At 40.7% G+C, this 19,610-nt stretch overlaps 1 protein-coding gene across 4 annotated transcripts in view; it reads right to left on the bottom strand.

The window, feature by feature from the left end:
* The window catches only part of LOC109636652 (protocadherin-15-like), a 190,050-nt gene that overhangs the window by 112,011 nt on the left and 58,429 nt on the right, over positions 1–19,610 (bottom strand). For 2 of the 4 annotated variants that reach the window (XM_069538674.1, XM_069538671.1), the window contains 2 exons: positions 11,228–11,242; positions 9,830–9,895 (listed from right to left, as the gene is read on the bottom strand). In XM_069538674.1, the coding sequence (XP_069394775.1) occupies positions 9,830–9,895; positions 11,228–11,242 (81 nt within the window). The remainder of the gene's footprint in view (positions 1–9,829; positions 9,896–11,227; positions 11,243–19,610) is intronic. The other 2 variants (XM_069538672.1, XM_069538673.1) reach the window with 1 other exon arrangement.

Here is a 19,610-nt window from a genome sequence, read left to right as displayed (position 1 = left end):
GGTCAGTTAGAAAGAAGCAAGTAAACTGGCAAATTACACTGTGATTTGTGTGCCAGTGTTTCATTTTCTCATTTTGTTTGCTCTGTAAATATTTCCTCTGAACACGTTATTGCTCCTTGAAAAAAAATATATATATACCAGGTTGTCTGCACAAGACCTGCAGTGAGTCTGAGAAGTTATAGACGAGATACTGAGTAAAGAAACTACAGGAGTCTGCTTTGCCTCTGGAGCGAGTCTTTGTCAGTTAATGGTAAATATTTTGAAGATTACCACAAGTGATTCTTTTCTCTTTATTTTTCTGCTATACTGCACATATGACATGTTTCTGTCAGTTCAAAGGAATAAACCGAACATCTCTTCAGCCAGGAAGGTGAAGGCATCGAGGCAGAGTGCAGCACAGGGGAAAGACTTTCAGCTCAGGAAACATAAACAGCACAAAATCAAACAGGACAGGCCCTGCATTTAGGAGAGATTTGTTTTTTCTACTGTCCTGAAATGTTTGTTTTACTCTGATTCTTTTTCCTCATTGGTGCAGCAACAGCTGAGGTTAGTATGAGCGGGTGATGCAGTTGGTTCTTCTGCTCGCCACACACACTGTGTTCTGTTTGCAAATGTGTATTGCTGGAAAATTAGATCTAAACATGAAGTATGAATGACCAATCATTTTAATGTCTGCTCAGCCTAATGTGAGGATTAGACTAATCCACAATCCCATTACGACGTGCTGGAAATTAACTGATGAATGCTCCGGATCTTATTAACGGAGGAGAGAGGAGCATAAATAAATCCAACGATATACAGGCAGCTTTCAGGTGTTTAGCATGACGGAAATATTTTGCACTTTGTTTTAAAGAAGGCCAAGTTCGGCAGCTTCAGAATTCAGTTTAATAAGTGCAGGTCTCTTTAATGGTTTCAGAGAGAAGGGTGCAACCAGTGTAACCACAGACCAATTAAACAGCCCATTCAAAACAGGCAACAGACACTGCACTAGTTAAAGTTAAAAAAGAAATATTTGCAAGCGTGCACACACATACAAGGTCAGGGGTTTATTGGGCTCAGATGATATATGCGTTTCTCTTCCATAGAAAATTAAATTACGACCTTTCTTTAATTTACTGAAAGCAAAAGTAAACCAATATATAATCAATATATACAATTTACAATCAATATTTCGATCTGATGGGCTGTCACAGAGCAAACAGTCCTTCCTGTTGAAAGCAGCTTCACGGCTCCAAACAGCCAGGGAGGTTTTGATTAACCTTAATTCCATGACAGAGTCAGAATGAAGCCAGACAAGGCCACCATCAATTAAATTGCCCCGAGCAGTCTTATAGTGTCCACTAACTTGGCATCGTTATTTCAGTGGAGCAGCTCCCGGATCTCTCTGCTGATGAATACAGGTTTGGCACTGCGGCTTTGAATATCAAGTGAGTTACAGTATAAAAGGTAAAAAATCTCGCTCATTACATCATTTGTAAACAACTGTCACTGTGTTCTCATGGAACCGTTTTCATTGCGGTGTTGCACATGAAGAAGCCAACAAGGAGTATTAATGTTTTGCAGCAATTTCCCCCGTGCACTCCTCTGTGCCACATACAGTGTGGAAGACAAGCAACTGTCATTCTGCTCTATAGTCTCTGCACGTACGTGGGGGGGGATGCTGCAGTGTAAGAACACTGCGATTCCCTAAGAGAGATGTGAATTAAAGAAACACATATTCTATTATGACACTATTATTCTAAGTTGACAATCCCACCACGTTCAGGGGAAAACCAGCTTGAATAATGCAGTAAAGTTTGTGTGCTCACACCAGTGACAGCGCGCACACATGAGCAAATATGCACACACATGCACACACACATTTTTCTTCTCTGTTCTTTTTACAGAAAGTCTGGAGAGAGGAAGAAAAAAAAAACTTTGGGTGAATGAATTCACACCATTCATTTACCATTTTGTGATTTCCTTCAATTAAACACACATTGATATTTAAAACCCCAGAGACTCAAAGCATGGTCATGCAAACCACTATAAAGTCCAGCGTAACACATGACAGGTCTGTTTCTATAGCATAATGAGGATAAGCACAAAGTGATTTAGAGCAAGAACAGAAGTAATTATGCGGAGCGTTTATCTCCACAATATACTGTAATTGCAGTCTTTATTTGCACATCAAACACTAAAACATGTTCTCCACTCCAAACAATGGAATAGTACTCTAATTAGGGGTAAGTAGACGGGGATGTACAGGCTTCTGCAGGCCACTTCAAATTTAATAAAGACCGTCAGCGCCTGGAAAGAAGACAGTTTACCATAAATCAGGTTTTATAATAAAAATAATGGTTTGTTAGGCAGATGAACCAAACAAAAACACAGATTTAGCACTGAGGTTCAGTCACAAAGTACTGTATGTAGTGTATAATCGAGCCTCACTGAATGTGCCGCCCTCTGTTTTGCTCTCTAATCCACAAGGAGCAGGTGTTGCGCACTAATCCCAGCCTTTCAGCTCGGCTCTGATTATATATTGATGACCTAGCAATCATCATAACTGGACGCCATCATAGAACTGAACGGAGACCTGCTTGTGTGAGTGTGTGTGAGTGTGTGTGTGTGTCTGTGTGTGAGCGTAACACAGTAGGGAACAGAAAGAACATGATCAAACCCTAAATCAGACATCTGCATGAAGCCGATTACAAAAAGTGAAATCCACGTACAAGGCACCAACACTCATGTATCACTCACTCACAGACACACACAGATACACAGATGTAAAAAAATAATAATACACAAATGCTAAAACGTGTGTGTGCATGAAACAGCGGGGCTCATTTTGCTTGAGCAAAAGATTCACATCTGGGCAACAGCAGCCCAGATGTTTCCTCTTCTGCAAAGTTGCAATTGCAAAGCAGAACAGAAAGGTTCTGATCAGCAAAATGGGAGCCAGCCTGGTGATAACCTCAAATATGTTTCCTTTTTTTCAAATCAACGCTGTTTAACAATCAAAGCAACAACATACTGCTAAATATTGTGTTTTTATGCTCAATGATTTAAAGGCCATTACCAAGGCCGCAGCTTTGAAACACAATTCAAAGGAGTGGAGGATGGAATGGCAGTGTGAGGCGTACGATTCAACTGCCTGCACACTCACACTGAACATTGTATGAGGTTTTGCATGGGTTCATAAATGTATTTAAAGAAAAGAAGATTGGTTATATCAAAAGCAGAGATCCTGATAGACAAATAGCTGCATGCTACTGACCCTGTATGGACGTGATGATTGCTATGATTGCTGTATGGCCTGGTTCAAGTTAAACCTTTTAAAAACAAATATACACAGAAAACAATGCAATAGAACTTCTTTAGTCATGACTAAAAAGAAGACAAATACATAAATCTATGAATGCGCAACATTTAGTGGTACAGGAAATGTGGTACACATCACAATGCTCATGTACAAACATCCAAAAAAGTACCACCTCCTTCACATACAGAAATGACAGGTGCAGCGGCTGCATGTCAATCTCGCTTCCAGAGTGGCCAGTGGTGGTACAGCGTAACTGCTGATTTGAAGCGGCAAAGAAGTTATTTTTGAGAAATTAAATGTTCAGTCTTAATCTGGTTGAAACATTTAGAATTAAAAGACATGGTATCGGTTTGATACAAAGATCTGAGTACTCGTCAATGCCTGACTCTGCATTTTTGCCATCATTGGAGGCCTTTCTAATGCTGGTGTCAGCATCAGAACATCTGTTATAATAATTTAACATGAAAATACCATAGTTTATATTGATTGTAAGGTTATCTGTCTGCTACGTCTGCTGTAGACGAGACTGTTACCACTTAATGAGACTCTGACTATCGAGTAATCTAACAATCTCCTCTGTGAAAAGGACAAACTGATAAAAGATTTTTCACACTGATCTAAGCTCTCAGGTTGTGTTTGTTAACAAGATATCATCATTGTAGTTAACACTGTGTTTTTGAATGTGTTAACGTTGTGGCTGATCGATGTCCCATCACTTCGTAGTCGACGTTTCCCAGACAGTGTAAAACAGTAGAGCTACACAGTGCTCACCGAACATCCCTTTGTAACAGGCAGAAGTGATGTTAAGTCTCCTTGTTCTTTATGCCCAATTAAATGTGGTTGCATAAAAATGGAAAAGTGTAGCATTAGGACAAGTCTGCAGAAAATGGATTTAACAAGAAATGTGTAATGCACCACAACCGCAATCATCCCATTACCACAATGAACGCAACCACAGTGAATGCCTCGGGGATGCTGCAGGAAACAGTAACTTTGTTTGTTTTGTTTGAGTTCTTTACTTTATAGTGGCACAAAAATGTGCCACTGCACCCTAAAGGCAACAGAATCTATTTGGCGTGAGAGCATCGACTGTATTTGAATTACATACGTTATATTTGTCATTCGTGGCCCTGAATGTGAGTTTAGTTCCCTGGCAGGGAATAGAGGAGGGAGGCCAATGTTTAACTCCGTTCACTTATGGCAAATAGTGGAGCACCATGCCTCGTTATTTTCTCCGGCCAGGGATCACGGTGTTTTCACCCCACTTGCTAAAAGAGTTACACATTACGCCCTAGCTATTTGTACAGGGCTCCACTGAGAGGCCCATACATCACTCAGCTCCCCTGCTGACAAATACTATTGTTCGAAACCAGTGGGGTTCAGAACTTTAGGTGTTTGAAGATTCATCATAGTAAGACGTCGTGCTACATGCATAAGAGGTTGTTGACCCACTGCTGTGCTACCCTTAGGCAAAGGTGCAACTAAAAGAATAAAAATGATGGACTCCTCAGGTGGGTCAGACAAAGTTTTAATAAGGAAAACTGTTGCTAATTTTAAAGATATTTACAAAATGTGTCTTACAAATTCCATTTCTGGTTTTAGCTCCACTGTCTGAGAGAGGCTTGAAGGATTCCCAGAGATAATCTCTCTGGGTGTTTTTATTACAGGTGAAAGGTTTTCTACAGGTGCACAGCAACAGGCTAACAACACATTACAGGAATGAAACAACAGAGTATGTTCAAACTAATGAGGAGCTGACGGCAGAGAGAAACAGTGTGGGGGGAATGAATTAACTTTAAGCAGAGAAGCTAATGAGTCCATGGTGGTTGAGAAGAAACCACTCACATTGGCTGGCTCATCTCAATAATTGTTTAAACCTGCTAACACATTTAACACTTTCCAGAGCCGCTTCCAAGCTCTTCAAACACCAGAGGCCAACCAGTGAGACGCAAGAGCTGGTTACGTTTTCTCATGAGAAAAGTCAGCACGGCTCACGAGAGCTCGTAATCCTGAATGAGAGGAAACACCTTCAAACAGACTGCGTGCTGTTGAGCACTGGCACTCCATATTTTCCCCGTTTGCCATCATTTCAGCTCCCTCAAATCTTTTAATGCCACATCAAGGCGGCACTGCAGCCACTTGTCTTGGGTCTAAAAAAAAAAAAAGTGCAGTGGAAACATTCTGGGGCTTTAATAAATAAATCATATCTGGTTATTTTTTGGCCGAATGGGGATACACAATATAAATCTCTGAGAAGTCACAAGCACTTTTATTAAAACATCATCATCGAATTCTGTATAATTAAATATATAATAAAAATTCCCTGTTTGATACATACTATTCGGTTACAATCTCTGATAAATCTCCTTCAGTTATTTTCAGCAACAATAACAAAATAACATAACTGTTCAATAAACAATAAAAAAAATTAAATCCCAAAAAACTTTAAATATCTCAATATGTACTGGATGTAACACAAAATCAAACCTCATCTTTTATCTTGTTTTAAAGGTAGGGTCGGTATTTTGTTTCTGAAATACTTTATATCTTATTTGTTGAAATCCTCTTCACATCCTGATAGCCATCAATAAACAAAGACGTGTGAAAACCTGAGGAAAGGCTGGAAATCATTTCATATGGTCCAAATAACCAACCTGCCTGCCTGCATCCACCCTGCCCCCGCTCTCACTGTGTGAAGACGATAGCCAGAAGTCGGCCTCTAGCAGTTGTCAGGCACGTTCATGTGTTTCAGTGGGATGTATACCTTGGAAATTCAATATACTACCAGGAACTTAAATATACATATATGAGCTCTTATTGGTTGAAACAGCGGAAACCCTATAGATGTCTCTCTGTTGGTTTTTCTGCATACTTCACTTAATTTTCTATCCGAAGAACTTTGCATGTTTGACTTTGGTGCCGTTCAGAGTCGAGTGTGTAGAGGCAGAGGTGAGACAAGGACATTGTAGTACTTTGGAGTGCTGCTCTCTGATTTTACTCTCACTATCGTATTCAAATAAAACCTGTAGATATAACAATAATATTAAAGAACCACATGAAAACTACCATGAAACTGGACTACTATGGAATAATAAATGGCTTTAACTTGGGTAGAGACATGGAAGCAGATACTGGGCCTCATTCTACGCTGCATTGTTTAATAGGTCATTATATTAACAGCTTGCAATATGAACATTCAGTTTTTATTATCAACTTTTCTTGTACATCGCTTTGAGACTGATAGTGACCGTAGCCTTAATGGGAGGCTTATAATGACCCAATCAAAAAGCTTGTCATAACAGTTTCTGTGAGTGGAAGCACATCACAGCAGTAACAGGCTGAAACCAGAAAGCTGCTGAGACCTATACTTCCATTTCGCTGTCAAGAAATTCAATATTAAACAGTTCTATGCATCTATTTAATTTCCAGATGAATGAAAATACACAGAGGCTCAACTGAGGGGGAACAGTGGGCCCTGGTTAAACCAAACTACTGAGAGGAAATGTTCTAAAAAAAAGGGACCTTTCCAAAGCTTACAGCATCGCTCAATTACCTTTTAAACACCTTGTTTAGATCATCCTGGATCTCCAGGGGCTATTGTCTTAAAGGTTCAGTGTGTAGAATTTTGAGAGGCCAACCACTGAGTGTTGAAATTGCATGTTGCAGCTGAACACCCCTCACCTCACTCTCTCCTTCCAAATATGAAAAAGAACCTGTGGCAGCCTTCAGTTGTCATAAAAACTCAAAAGGTGTTTAGTTTGTCCAGTCTGGACTAATGTTTAAAACATGGCGGCCTCCGTAGAGAAGGTCCCCTCGATGTAAATATAAAGTATTTAAATAAAAAGGGCCTCATACAATTTAGATGCAAGGAACTAGTGAAAACATCATGAGGATTGTTTTTATTATATTCAATTTCTGACAATAGTTCCTTTTCACCTAAATCTTACACACTGGACCTTTAAGGTCAACAATGTGTTTTAGTGACTGATATAGTTAAACACATCATCAGCCTATGGAAGGTTTTAACTCTGATTGTCTCCTTCATGAGGGCGTGAGCCTTCATCAAGTTGCATTGATTTATCAGCATTAAGAGCGAATCCACCTCAGCAGACAACACGTGAAAGAATGCTCAATTGACTTCTCTCTAATAAAGTCATTCAGCTACACTCATTTCTGATTTCCTTTAAGCTGTTGCTCGAATGAATGGAGGTTGTGAGAGGATCCTCACGCACACTTCAGTTGATATAAATCATGAGTTTGCAGAGATAGGATAAAAGCTGCGATGGCATCCTCAGTTGTAGGAAGCTTTTTGTCAATGAGGAAATACATCCTCTCTCTCGCTCTGCCTCTTTCTACTCTGCACATATCCAGTGAGATCGAAATCAATCTGATTAATTGCTTTTGGATTTAGCTCATAGACCAAATAAAGGCGCCTATAGAAAACATGCTTTGTCTGTCCCGATAGATATCAACTCTGCAAGAGTGTTATACTTCATGTGTTGTGTCTGGCACCTGTCAGTGGGTCTGCAGAAACATCAGCTTGGATAAATTAAACATGTGACGCTTCATTTGAGCAACTGGGTTGCTATCCCCTGGTGAATATTTCCCCTTTTTCAAAATTGAAAACCTCAAAGAATAAAAAAACACAGCCAGCTGAAATGAAAAAAACAAGCCAGAAGCAGGAAAAATGGCCTTATTTCACATTATTGCCTGTGCCAGGGTTTATTGTCTTAACAGAGTCAAATATAATTCCACCCCACACAATCAATGAATGCAACAAAATGTTGAAAAGTTGACAGTTGCACATGTTTCTCCTCCTTCGCTGTACTTTATTGGCTTTTTTTGACTCACATGAAATTTGCTCTGGGGAGAAGCAAAAGGGAAACCAGATTTTATATTTATTTGTCTATCATTTCTGACCTCAGCCAAACAAAGCCAGACAGACGGGTGATTATATTGTTTGCCTTCCCAGTCACTGTCATGAATGAATATAAAGGCCGATGCTCAGAAAAGATGGGATCTTATTATGTGCCATTTGTATGGTTTCTGTGTGACAGAAGAGGAGAGATGAAACACATTTACAGGGATAATTGCTTCGGTCAATAACGACGGGTTGTCTGTTTTACATTCCATTATAGGGAGGACGGGCTCTGGGCCGTTTCATCAAGGAGATAGAAATAAAAGGCCACTGGAGCCAGAGGAGACCCATATCCCAGGTAAATGAGTGCTTTATGAGGAAGATTAGCGCAAATGCCTGACACACAGTGCGTCGACACATGTGGGCCGAGCAAGGCTTTTGGATGCAGGCTTGGCTACCTCCATCTCACACATTCCCCCGGCAATCGATCAAAGCCCTGAATTTCAGCTGCACATAGAGAGGAAGAAGAGACAGAATGACAGCCTGAATTGGAAGCTATCGCGCTGACAAATAGCTGCCTCATCTGACACAGAGCCATCCAATCATGCTCTCGGGATTCGAATATGCACATAAGGTGCGCGAGTACTGTACGGCCACACAGACGATTTCCATCGTTAAGACACACTCCCATCCACAAGGTGCCAGGAGAATATATGGTGTGGACGTGGAGCATCTGTGAGATTGCATTCATATAGCATAAACAAGCCCTGGATCCTATCTGCAGTGAGAGCTGCTCATTAAACCCTGTTAACCTGCTGTACTAATATCTGCAGGGAAAAGTGAGTGAGACAAACACACACCTGTTCCATTTAGTGAGACACATCACTCATTCCCTCAATGAACGCATAGCTCCTCCCCAAGCAGCACTCAGCGCTTCCTATCGCAAACACACACATATCTTTGCACATACACAAGCGCTCATCAACAAAATGCAGATGGCAAACTTAAAAAGCAAAGACACGTGTGGGGGAAGGAGGGAAAGGATGAGGAAAACCGCAGAGAGCTGAGAAGTGGGTGCAGATGATGGAGAAGGCAGGGCGTGATGAAGAAGGAAAAGGAAAAGAAGGAGCAGAATAGTTTTAGCTGACCCACTCAAGTGCTGCGTGTCTGCTCCACGCGTCAGCGACTCCTGTACCGCTGTTGCACAGGTATACCACAGTAACCTGCGCAGGAGCACACTACTCATTAATGGAGCCCCATGTCACGTCTGTGTGCCAAACACCATCTGTAATCACTCAATCAGACCCACACACGCTTCTGCTTTACCCAGGGAGAACAGAACAAATACACACACCAGGAACAACTGGATTTTTTAATCTATAATTTTAAAACACAATCAAACTGGCAAACCAATACGTCTGACAAAACATCTCCTGTAACCAACCTGCCCCAGAGTGCCATCAGCGCCGCGACTGTACTCTCACACTACAACACCAAACAGTCCCGGCAGGGGAAGTATTAATATGTATTGCATTACCAAAAGCAAAACTCACTCTAGCACAGAAACGATCCCAACTGTGAAATCCACACCACTCGAGTGCAGAGGAATTTAAGAGATACACAATAAAGTGAACGTAGAAATAAGTAAGTAGCATAAGAGGGGAACGTACCGTTGGGGCTCTCCTCATCAATGGTCACTATGGTTGCAGGGGGGCCTGGCCGGGACAGCTTACACTCTGCATACACAAGGAGAAAAAGCATATTAACATAAAACAAGCTCCTGTTTGCGATATCCCAAAAATTTACTTAGCAATTCCAACATGTTTTGCATCTTGGCTTGGCTAAGTGGGCGGTTTATAAAACATGGCGGCATATTAAAGAACAAAATACAACAACTACAAATTAAGTAAGATTTAGTAGAGACAGCAGTAAAAGTTAAAATACACACTGCATGTAGATTTAGAGTTTAGTTTCTTGACAGCTTTTGGATATATAAAAGAGTTATTTTTATAAAAGCTTATCTAAGCTCTACAAAAAACAATGTCTACTCAGGGCTCCTTGTCAAATTTCAGACATCGTGTTAGCAGTTGAAAAAAGAGATTTCCTCTCTTGTTCAGTATTTATGTATTTATAGATAATGAACAATGATTCCTAGGATGTTGTTGTCAAATAGAAACTTTCTGTAAACAAATTGACATATTTTCAGCATTGTTTATTCTGTAAAATCTTAACTTTTCATACTAATACGTTTTGGGAAATGTTGATACCAATTTGTCTGTTAAAGAACTTGTATGAACTTATATTTTAAAACTAATGATTTCATGACTAGTCTGCACAGGAATGATAGACAAACAAATAAATATAAAATCCGGTTTCCCTTTTGCTTCTCCCAAGTTTACTATTAAAGTTTTTTATTATTATTATTAATGTTGTATAAGTTGGGCTTTATTACTTTAAATTTGTACATTTGTTGCTGATATCTCTGTCCCGATTCCAAGTGATCATTTTGAATGTAAGATTGCTAAACAACAACAATCTTAAAACATTGGGAAAAAAGACAACGATGTGACATTGATCTCCCTGTCATTTCATAACATGTCACGCTGACACACAGAAGGTGGCACCAGTGACTGCAAGCTCACAAACACCAACAGGAATGGATGGTTCAATACTGACACTGACACAGACACACAGGGCAGTCAAAGCATGTGGCCTCATAAGCAGAGCACTGACGAGAGTGGCTTCACAGATGGAGGTCACAGCAGCTAGATGGTACAAGCACATGGGACACAGGTAATGGCAGCTTGACAGACAGCACCAGATGGGGCAGCAGGAGAGGTGGAGAGCAGGAGAGGTGGAGAGCAGGAGACAGGAGGAAGGGAGATATCTTGTGTGGAGGAATAGGTGCTGTGAGGCGATGCACTCTGCAGCTGATGTGTGGAGAGTTGAGGATTAAATGCTTTTCAAAGGGGAAGAGAGTGGGGGAGATGGTAGCAGAGGGAAATGATGAAAGAGAATCTACTAAATAAAAAAGGGGGAAAACAGACAACAGATGTTTGCCCTCTTACCCTCGTACTGCCAGTCTGAAGGGGTCAGGGGTTAGTGGAGCCAGAGGAAAGCGGAGCAGAGGCATGGAAGAAAAGAAAAGTGTGAAACAGTTGGTACAAGAACAGCTCTGATGTTAAGAAAGGGGAAAGAAAGATCGTTATAAGAAAAGAAAACAGATATTAGAAAATAGCAGAAAAGAGAGGCAGTATCAGGGAAGATATACGGTTGAAGGCTTCAACAGAGAAGTGATGGAAACACATTGAAAATATGTTCGGTGCTAGTAGTGGCTGGCTGACTTTATTCCAGACAAAGAGGGTTGCATTATAACATTATCATTTGAATCAATTTAAAGACTCTCTCTCAGTATATTAACTTGTGTTCTGTCAAAAAAAACAAAACAAATGAAAATGCACTGAAACCCATATCTACAGTTTTTTTGTCTTCATACTGATTCTCATGCAGCTCGTTGTCAGGTGGTGTCGTCTTACATTACATGTAATCAGAGAGGAACAGAAAAAAAACGCACGTTGTCAACGACACCATCAGCAGTCATGGCTCTCGGGTTTCACACCCACCGTCTGCTCCCTGACTTCTGTTGTGCGACCGTGCACCTGTTGCTAGGTGCAAAAACAATGGATAGTTTTTCTCATTAAATATTCATGCCCATGAGCCTTCACTAATGTGGAGGTTTTAAAGTGCATATTAATCAGAGATAAAAAACCTCAGGATGTTATGTTGCTGCATTTTTGATAATTGCTGTTTCCAAAGTGCAGATACCCACAATAATTAGTAATTAAAGGGACAACCTGGGGCTAAAATATAACATATTCAGTGTACTCATTAACTGCATTTTTAAAATATTTTTTTATCTTTTAATTTAACTAAGTGTTGTGATCAGATCATAATTTTTATAAAACACGCATATATTATCACGAGCTTATAATTTGCCTCTCTTCTTGCACCAGGTGTGAAAGTAAAAAAATCTGTAGTCCTTAAGAAGCAATTTTCAACACACACACATTTTGCACTCTTCTCTTAAGTCGCTGTTCATTTTCAGAGTTTTGTCATTTTACTGGTTTTAGAAAACCTGTAACTATCTGCTGAAGAAACAGCAGGATGAGGGTTTCCTTTAATAGCTACAAAATGAACAGAGCAAGTGGGTCACATCTCACAATCAGAGGCATAAACAGAATGTCTTGAAATCTGCTCTGAAAGAATCAACTCTGAAGAAGAAAGACTCTGCACACGTGGGCACTTGAAATAAAACTTACCTGCACTCATTTTGAGAAGCTTTTCAAAAGGATCAGGGACAGTTTTTTTTGTTTTGCATGTGTGTATTGTGTGTGTGGAACATTTTTCACGAGTAAAGCAACCTCAGACTTAAATACTGCTTTTCTAGCTTTGTCAAACAAACACGTACATATAAATATATTTTTACCATCATAAAGTAGTGGTAGTAGCCATAGAACATTTTGGTGTATAGCAAGCCCTCTGCCTATGAGAGACTGCTCCCACTATGTGCTCAAGCTAAGCTTGTGACTCAAAGTTCACAATGAATAAGTAAAATGAGTAACAAACAGCAACGCTCATTATGAATTTTTTTTTCATGCCGCCTCAGGTTGCAGTTCTGCTTGTGAAGTTGTTTTTTATTGGGGTGTACGGGCCCTCTGCTTATGCATGACATAGTATGTGCACAAAGATGTAAATACAGAAGAAAGTAGAATCAGAGTTGAACTGATGTTTCAGTCAGTATCAGGCTGACATCTGATATTATCTTATTAGAATATGCATCCCGAATAATAATGCACAAATCCTTACAGAATATAGAGTCAAAGTATAAATGGAAAACTACTCTATTTATTCACTCGTCATTCTGGCAGATTATTACGAATCCTAAAAATCTTCACGATTGCATTTACGATGTATGGATAAGGTTGATTTGATTTTAAAATAGAGAATAGCAGCAGATCCAGAGATTATTTGGTGCAGGAGGAAGTTTGTGTTCCAAACTGCAAAGAGGTAGAGCAGAGAGGAAAAAATAGACAAAGATGTTTAAAATGGTAACCAGTCAAAAACAATACGGAGCAGAATAGTGGGAGCTACATAAAACACCCCATTGATCACACGGCTCAGGGAGAAGGGTACGCAGCAGCATGGGGTGCTCCGTCACTGAGGTCTATAGGTTTTCAAAAAGATTATTCAACAGGCTTGCATGCTGTGTTTTTTTTAGCAGTAACCAGAGTTGTGTCTGTGTCTCGAATTAACTTTAGCTCTTTGGGTAAAATATTCTGGTTTCCAAGATTTTTTAAAATAGAAAGAGCAGGAGGCTCAAAATACAAATCAATACTTAGAAAGAATTAGTCAAGAGGAAGCAGAAGTTCACATTATGTACCATTAGATGAAAGAATTGTTCTGTTTTCTATCCACCTTCATCTCTGTACATCCGTTCTCATCGTTTGATTCTCTGCCCTTCCAGTCCACATGTCCAAGTGGCCTTGGGCAAGATACTGATCTGCTGATGTATAGACCACGAGTGCGTGAGTGAGAGTGTACGACTGTGTGTGTGTGTATAAGTGTATGGCATGCAGTTCAAAGCACTTTGAGAGGTTGATTAAACTAGAAAAGAGCTATGTAGGTTCAATCCATTTGCCATTCCATTTAGTCATTAAAAAAAAATACACAATTGGTCAAAAGCCACTCAGCAAAAAGTATGCAGCCTGACCAAGGACAAAGCAGTCAGAGAAGATGAGGAGGTATCTGATGTAGATAGATTTGATTGACTCTGCCTTATAAACAGGATCAGGCTCTAATGTTTGATCAAATGTACACACAATGCACTTTCATACGCAGAAAGTCACAGTGACTGGAAATAAGACACTGACTGAGACTTCACTGGGTTTGGCAGGAGACTGGATCTCCAAACTTGACTTAATCTTGGCCAGTACTGTGATGCTAGCAGTTGAAATCTTTTTGGGCATTTTTGCGTTTATTTGAGAGTCAGTGAATAAATAGACGAGAATAAAGGATGTCATTCAGCAAAGAGCATTGTAGAACAAATTCGTTTTTTTGCCATGTCGCATCCATTGGTTTCAAATAGGTCATGCGCTTAGCCTTGAAACAAACAGGTAGCCTTATTATTAAATCTTGTAGTTTTATATTATTCGCTAGCTTTTACATTGACTGCAGAATCTGATTTTTCAGCAAAGGCTTTTTATCCAGTAAAAATTTTGCTTTCATTAACCTGTTCTCTGTTCAAAATGAAATTACTGTTGGATAGTGGTGGTGGAGTCAGAGATGGCAAATGCAATAAGCAACATTCAATCAGTAATAAGTAATCAGGGCACTGTACACTTCAGCGGATTTATACGAAGACAATCAAAATCTAATTTTGACCTTGGGGTAATTTGCTCTCACTTTAAGAGATCCTCTCACTAATCAGCCTAACAATGTTGACTTGAGGCGGTCAAAATTAAATTACAAAATGATTTCTGCTTGTCTCAAAGAGGCATCTGGTAGGGGGGGAAAATTATGCAAGCAAGCTTCAATCAATTCATAGAACACTTGAACAAAACAACAATCTCCCCTAAAAAAAAAACATCACTTTTTACAAAAGAATCAAGAGCAAAGCAAAAAGGATCAGACAACAATGAAATGATGAAATGCTTCGTAAATGTTTTCTCTTTCTAACAGCTGAGGTTCGAAGGTGGTCTGGGACGCATGTGGCCACATTCTTTTCACTGTATGAACGTGAATGCGTCCTGGGCCACATATGAAGGACCGTCCACTCAGCTGACATCCTTTGACCCGCCACAATAAATCAAAACCATTCTTATGCCTTGCGTAATATTAACACAGACCACCACATAACAATGGATCCATTTAGTAAATTGGTCAAAAGTTTCTCCTTGGCAGAGCTGCACATTCATTCATTCAGTCCCTCCTCTCTCTGCTCATTCTCTCTCTGTCGACAAACACAGACATAAGCATTGTCATCTGGCACATCTGTACGCTCACACTGGGTGAAAACAACATCATTTGGTCTTCGTAAATGCCAATGATAAATGGGATTATTTGCATATAGTGGAGAAGGTTAGATCTGATAACAAGTGGTCACAGGAGACACATTCAGGATGCATTTTAATACAACGTCTGAACGGGGGAAAAGTCAACTGGTAGTTGTTTTGAAGAATGCGAAAAGTGTCTACGTAATTTCATGATAGAGAAAATGAAAATCTTCAAATGTATCACCAATATATGTTTTTGTTTTTTTCCCCCGTAGGTAGCTCTTTCCAATGAGATGGCCAGAGATGCAGGCTGCTCCCTAAGCATTTCAGATCTTCACAAGGCAGCTCATCCACTCCTACATTACTGGAGCAACAAGGCAGTTCTGCTCACTGACATTTAGTTCAAATGACATTTTTACCTGCCACTTGACTCAATAGTGTGTACTTTCCTGTGGCTTCTGCAAAAGCCCCCTTTTAGCAACCAATAAATCAAACCCCTGCTACCTGAGAGTTGAAATCTCGACAAAAAATCTCCCACCAGAGAAAAACTGATTTTAAAGATCTGACCCTATAAAGCAACTAGATCGAGACTGCACTGACCCAATCTAAACTGCACAAAAACCTAAAAAGGAACAGATGCATCTGTCGTGAAGAACTTGGTGAGGCAAAAAATTACAGCGAAGCTAACGAACAGCGAGTCATGCTTGCCCCCTCTAGATGTGGCCAGCCACTCATTAAGAACTGTCAAACGAGAGGAACTGAACAAAAGAGAGAAGCAGAGAGAGAACGATTCTTGAGAAAGGGCAGAAGCAACGAAGAAGAAAATAGGAACTCGTTCCTCATCCTTTAGATGGATGGCAAACTGCCAGCTCACCCACAAGGTTCCGCTTATCGTATAATGTCTCGTACTGTATGCCCCTATACAATTGCTAATGCGTCCAACCCTTTCATATAAATATCAGCCTCCATTTGTTGATAAGGACACGTCTGACAGCGCCTATGGAAGGTTATTCAGGCATGGACAGAAAAAAGAATTTCTCTTTGTTCAGCCATGGTGCTCCACATGAGGGAGGACACATGCACTGACCTCTGGTGTGATCAGGGTCTTACTCAAAAACCTGGAGGTTGGAGGTAATTACTTTATGACTGATCCCTGGGGGTGGTGAATGGCCCAGGAGAGGGATGAGTGGAGACAAACAGGGATACTGTTTTAATTTCCCTGTTGCATTGATGGAGTTTATTTTGTATGGATCTAGGCCTAGTGGGGGAGAGGGGCATTCTGGGACAGGTCCAACAGGGTCTGGCAGAGGACCGTGAGACAGACAAAGGGAAGCTGTCCAGCGGCACATATTGCCAGGTAATGGCTGCTCATGTAGAGACAGCAGGTCAAAACAGATGAGCAATCTGTTGTGTTAAGGGGGGGCTGGGGACAGTCGTCCAAATTTCTGTCTCAACTTGTTGTTCAGTGCTGAAGTATAACTGCTTTCAGACATGGAGTGAAGTCCACACATTTGAAAGGCTGGTTTGAAATGTTAATATCCAAATCAGTTGCTGTGGACATTTTCTGGAACATTTCCTGCCAGCCTCCTAGTGCAAATTTCAGGAGATGTAATATCGCGGGATGGAAAAGAGGTGCCATCCACATAGAAGATGAACTTGGAGAAACAACAACATTAGAGAGTTTATGCGGGTGTCAATGTGCTGTAAACAAAAACACTCTCCGCAGCGGCGTTTATTCATCATGCCTCCAGCATGTTTTACTCAGGCGCCACCCCTCGAGTGAATATTCTGGAAATACTACTACTGTTGTGAACACGTCAGAGAATCTCCTGCTGTGTTCTTCATGACTCCAGAAAATGTACTTACATACTTTCATATTCTCACAATCTCTCTCTAATTCCCCATTTATACTGCATAATGAACCAAATCAAACAAAGTGGTTAATAACTGCAGATGTTTTTACTCCTAAGTCTTCACATTTGTCTTCTAATGGTTTTAGCATCGATCTGCTGAAGAGTCAGACTTACGATACATGTCAAGTAGTTTTATTGCTGCTCCGTGTTTTTCTGTGATTTACAGGTTAGTAAGTCCCACTAGATGTATTCACAGATTGCAGTTATTGAAAAAGGTACAATTGATTTTTAAATTGCTAAACCTTTCCAAAAACACCATAGTGTTGATCTATGAGCCTTAATATTCACAGGGGCCGTAGTCAAGGAAACAAATATGACACATTATATTTACAAAGTGCGGACATTTTAGAGGCAATTTGCCTTGCATACCTGATGAAATAAACTCCCCATCCGTTTTGAAATATATGGCTTAATTTGGTTTCTAATATGTAGTTAGCTGCTAAATATACAAATAATTTGCACCTAAAAAACTGATTGTGAAAACTGATGGCTGGATACTCAGGTTATCTGTGTCATAAAGGGATGAACTTGCCGTACGTATAAAAGTGTGTGTTAGAAACTTATTTTTAATACAATATGTCCACATGGAGACATAAGTTCTGGGTCGTGACAGCAACAGTGGATTTATTTCCACTTATTTGCGACTAAGCTCTGTCTTGCCAGGAACGTTATACTCCACACACTCTTGAGCAGCGATGGAAGATGGAAGCCAAGTATTTGAATCTAACAATAATTTGTTTTCTTTATTTTGAAGGGATCTTTGATCTCATGCCACAGCACGTCCCCCAAAACAACAGATGTGGTGCAGCTATAATCACATACAGATCACAGCAAACTAACAATTCATGAATTTAAATCCAAGTCAATAAATGGTAATATTTGAGAATCTGGGATTTTTTTCTTTTGTAAACAACCCCCACCACGTAAACATAAAGAAGTCCAGCCGTTTCTATATAGTTGGCAGGGGGAAAAAAACAGCTAGAGTGATTCTTCATGCAGCATCTCTGTCTGGTAAAGAAATGTAATGGCTGCCTTTTTTTCCTCTGTCTCCATCCATCACCTCCTCTCCAAATCATCCTCTCTCTCTCAAAACAAATCATCAGGATTGTGGGTCTCTCCGTGGGGCTTCTGTAACTGTTTACGCAATTATTTTGTAAGGGTCATGAGTTGGGGACGACGTGTTGTTATGAAAGGAAAAGAAAATGAGAGGCAGGCAGTGAAGAAAGAAAAAAAGACGAGGGGGGAACAAAGCAGCAGCAGCGATTGTAGCAGTGATGAAGAAATGGTGAAAATGAAATCCTGCAGCATCTCGTGAATCATTAGTGGTTGATAATGGAAGAGAGAAGGGGGATTACTTTGGTGAAGTGTAATCCCTTGCAGAGGCTCCCCCTCCCAGTCATCTTCAGACCCCTCCCCCCCTCATGGCTGCCTATCTTTGTCTCCCTGTGAGGTTAACCACACAGGCAGGAGAGCAAAGGTTGCAATCACACTTCCAGCCAATGGTCCAGCATGCACAGCGCTCACACACTGAGTTCCAGGATGGGCCCCGATGATCCCAGGCAGCGCAGAGTCTTGTCCTGCCAAGACTGGCCCCCTCCTCCCTTCTTATGCTCCCAGAGCCTGATTACAGCCTAGCGGTGAGCAGATTAAAACCCCCTGCCGCTGTCTCTCCACTACTCCCCCACTCCACAGGCCTCTGCTGCAGCCAGACGCAGTCTGCACATCTGGCCCCTAATCAGACAATCCCAAAAATAGACAAACAATCGAGGATCAAAATGGATGTGCAGATGGGAGACGAGGGGGGAAAGAGGGAGACAGGCATGGGGACAGAGTTGCGGTGGAGACAGGAAGGTAGGCTGATGTCACATGGCAGAATTGTCCACAGGCATATTAACTTATCCTCACCACACATACACTAATATAGCAGAGCGTGTTGTGCATACATACATTTGTCTGACGTGGATTTAGCGGCTGGGGATTTAGAGGTATATGGGCAGTCTGCATCTGTCCGCTGCGCTTCAGATTGAAGTTTGACCTTTCATTACCATTTGTTAAACTGCTGGGAGAGCTCGTCTCCACACACGCAGCAATCAATTTACATACATGAGGCGCACAGCAGGATTTCCATGCACATGTAGTCAAAAATCATTTTCTGTTGGGTACGAGACCATTTGGCCGACATCACAGCAGCATCAGGTAGGGGTGTGTGTGTGTGTGTGTGTTTGGGGGGGGGGGGGGGTCGATCCTACCATGAATGCATTAATCTCCGACAGAACAATTCCACCAAATAATTAAATGTCCTCTCAAAATGATATCAACTAATTGATTAGTTAAAGAAAGCCAAGCGTTTCCCAAGGTCAGCCCAGTTTCCTCACACTGTGTCCACAGTCGCATTAATCAGAAGAATGAAGTTCATAATGTCTCCCTGCTAATTAAATAAAGACACTGTGACGTACACTGCCTCCTAAGCTCGGTGCCATCCAAAA

Source organism: Paralichthys olivaceus, chromosome 14, assembly GCF_024713975.1.
Source record: "Paralichthys olivaceus isolate ysfri-2021 chromosome 14, ASM2471397v2, whole genome shotgun sequence".
Taxonomy (NCBI): domain Eukaryota; kingdom Metazoa; phylum Chordata; class Actinopteri; order Pleuronectiformes; family Paralichthyidae; genus Paralichthys; species Paralichthys olivaceus.
This window is presented reverse-complemented; position numbering and strand designations above follow the sequence as displayed.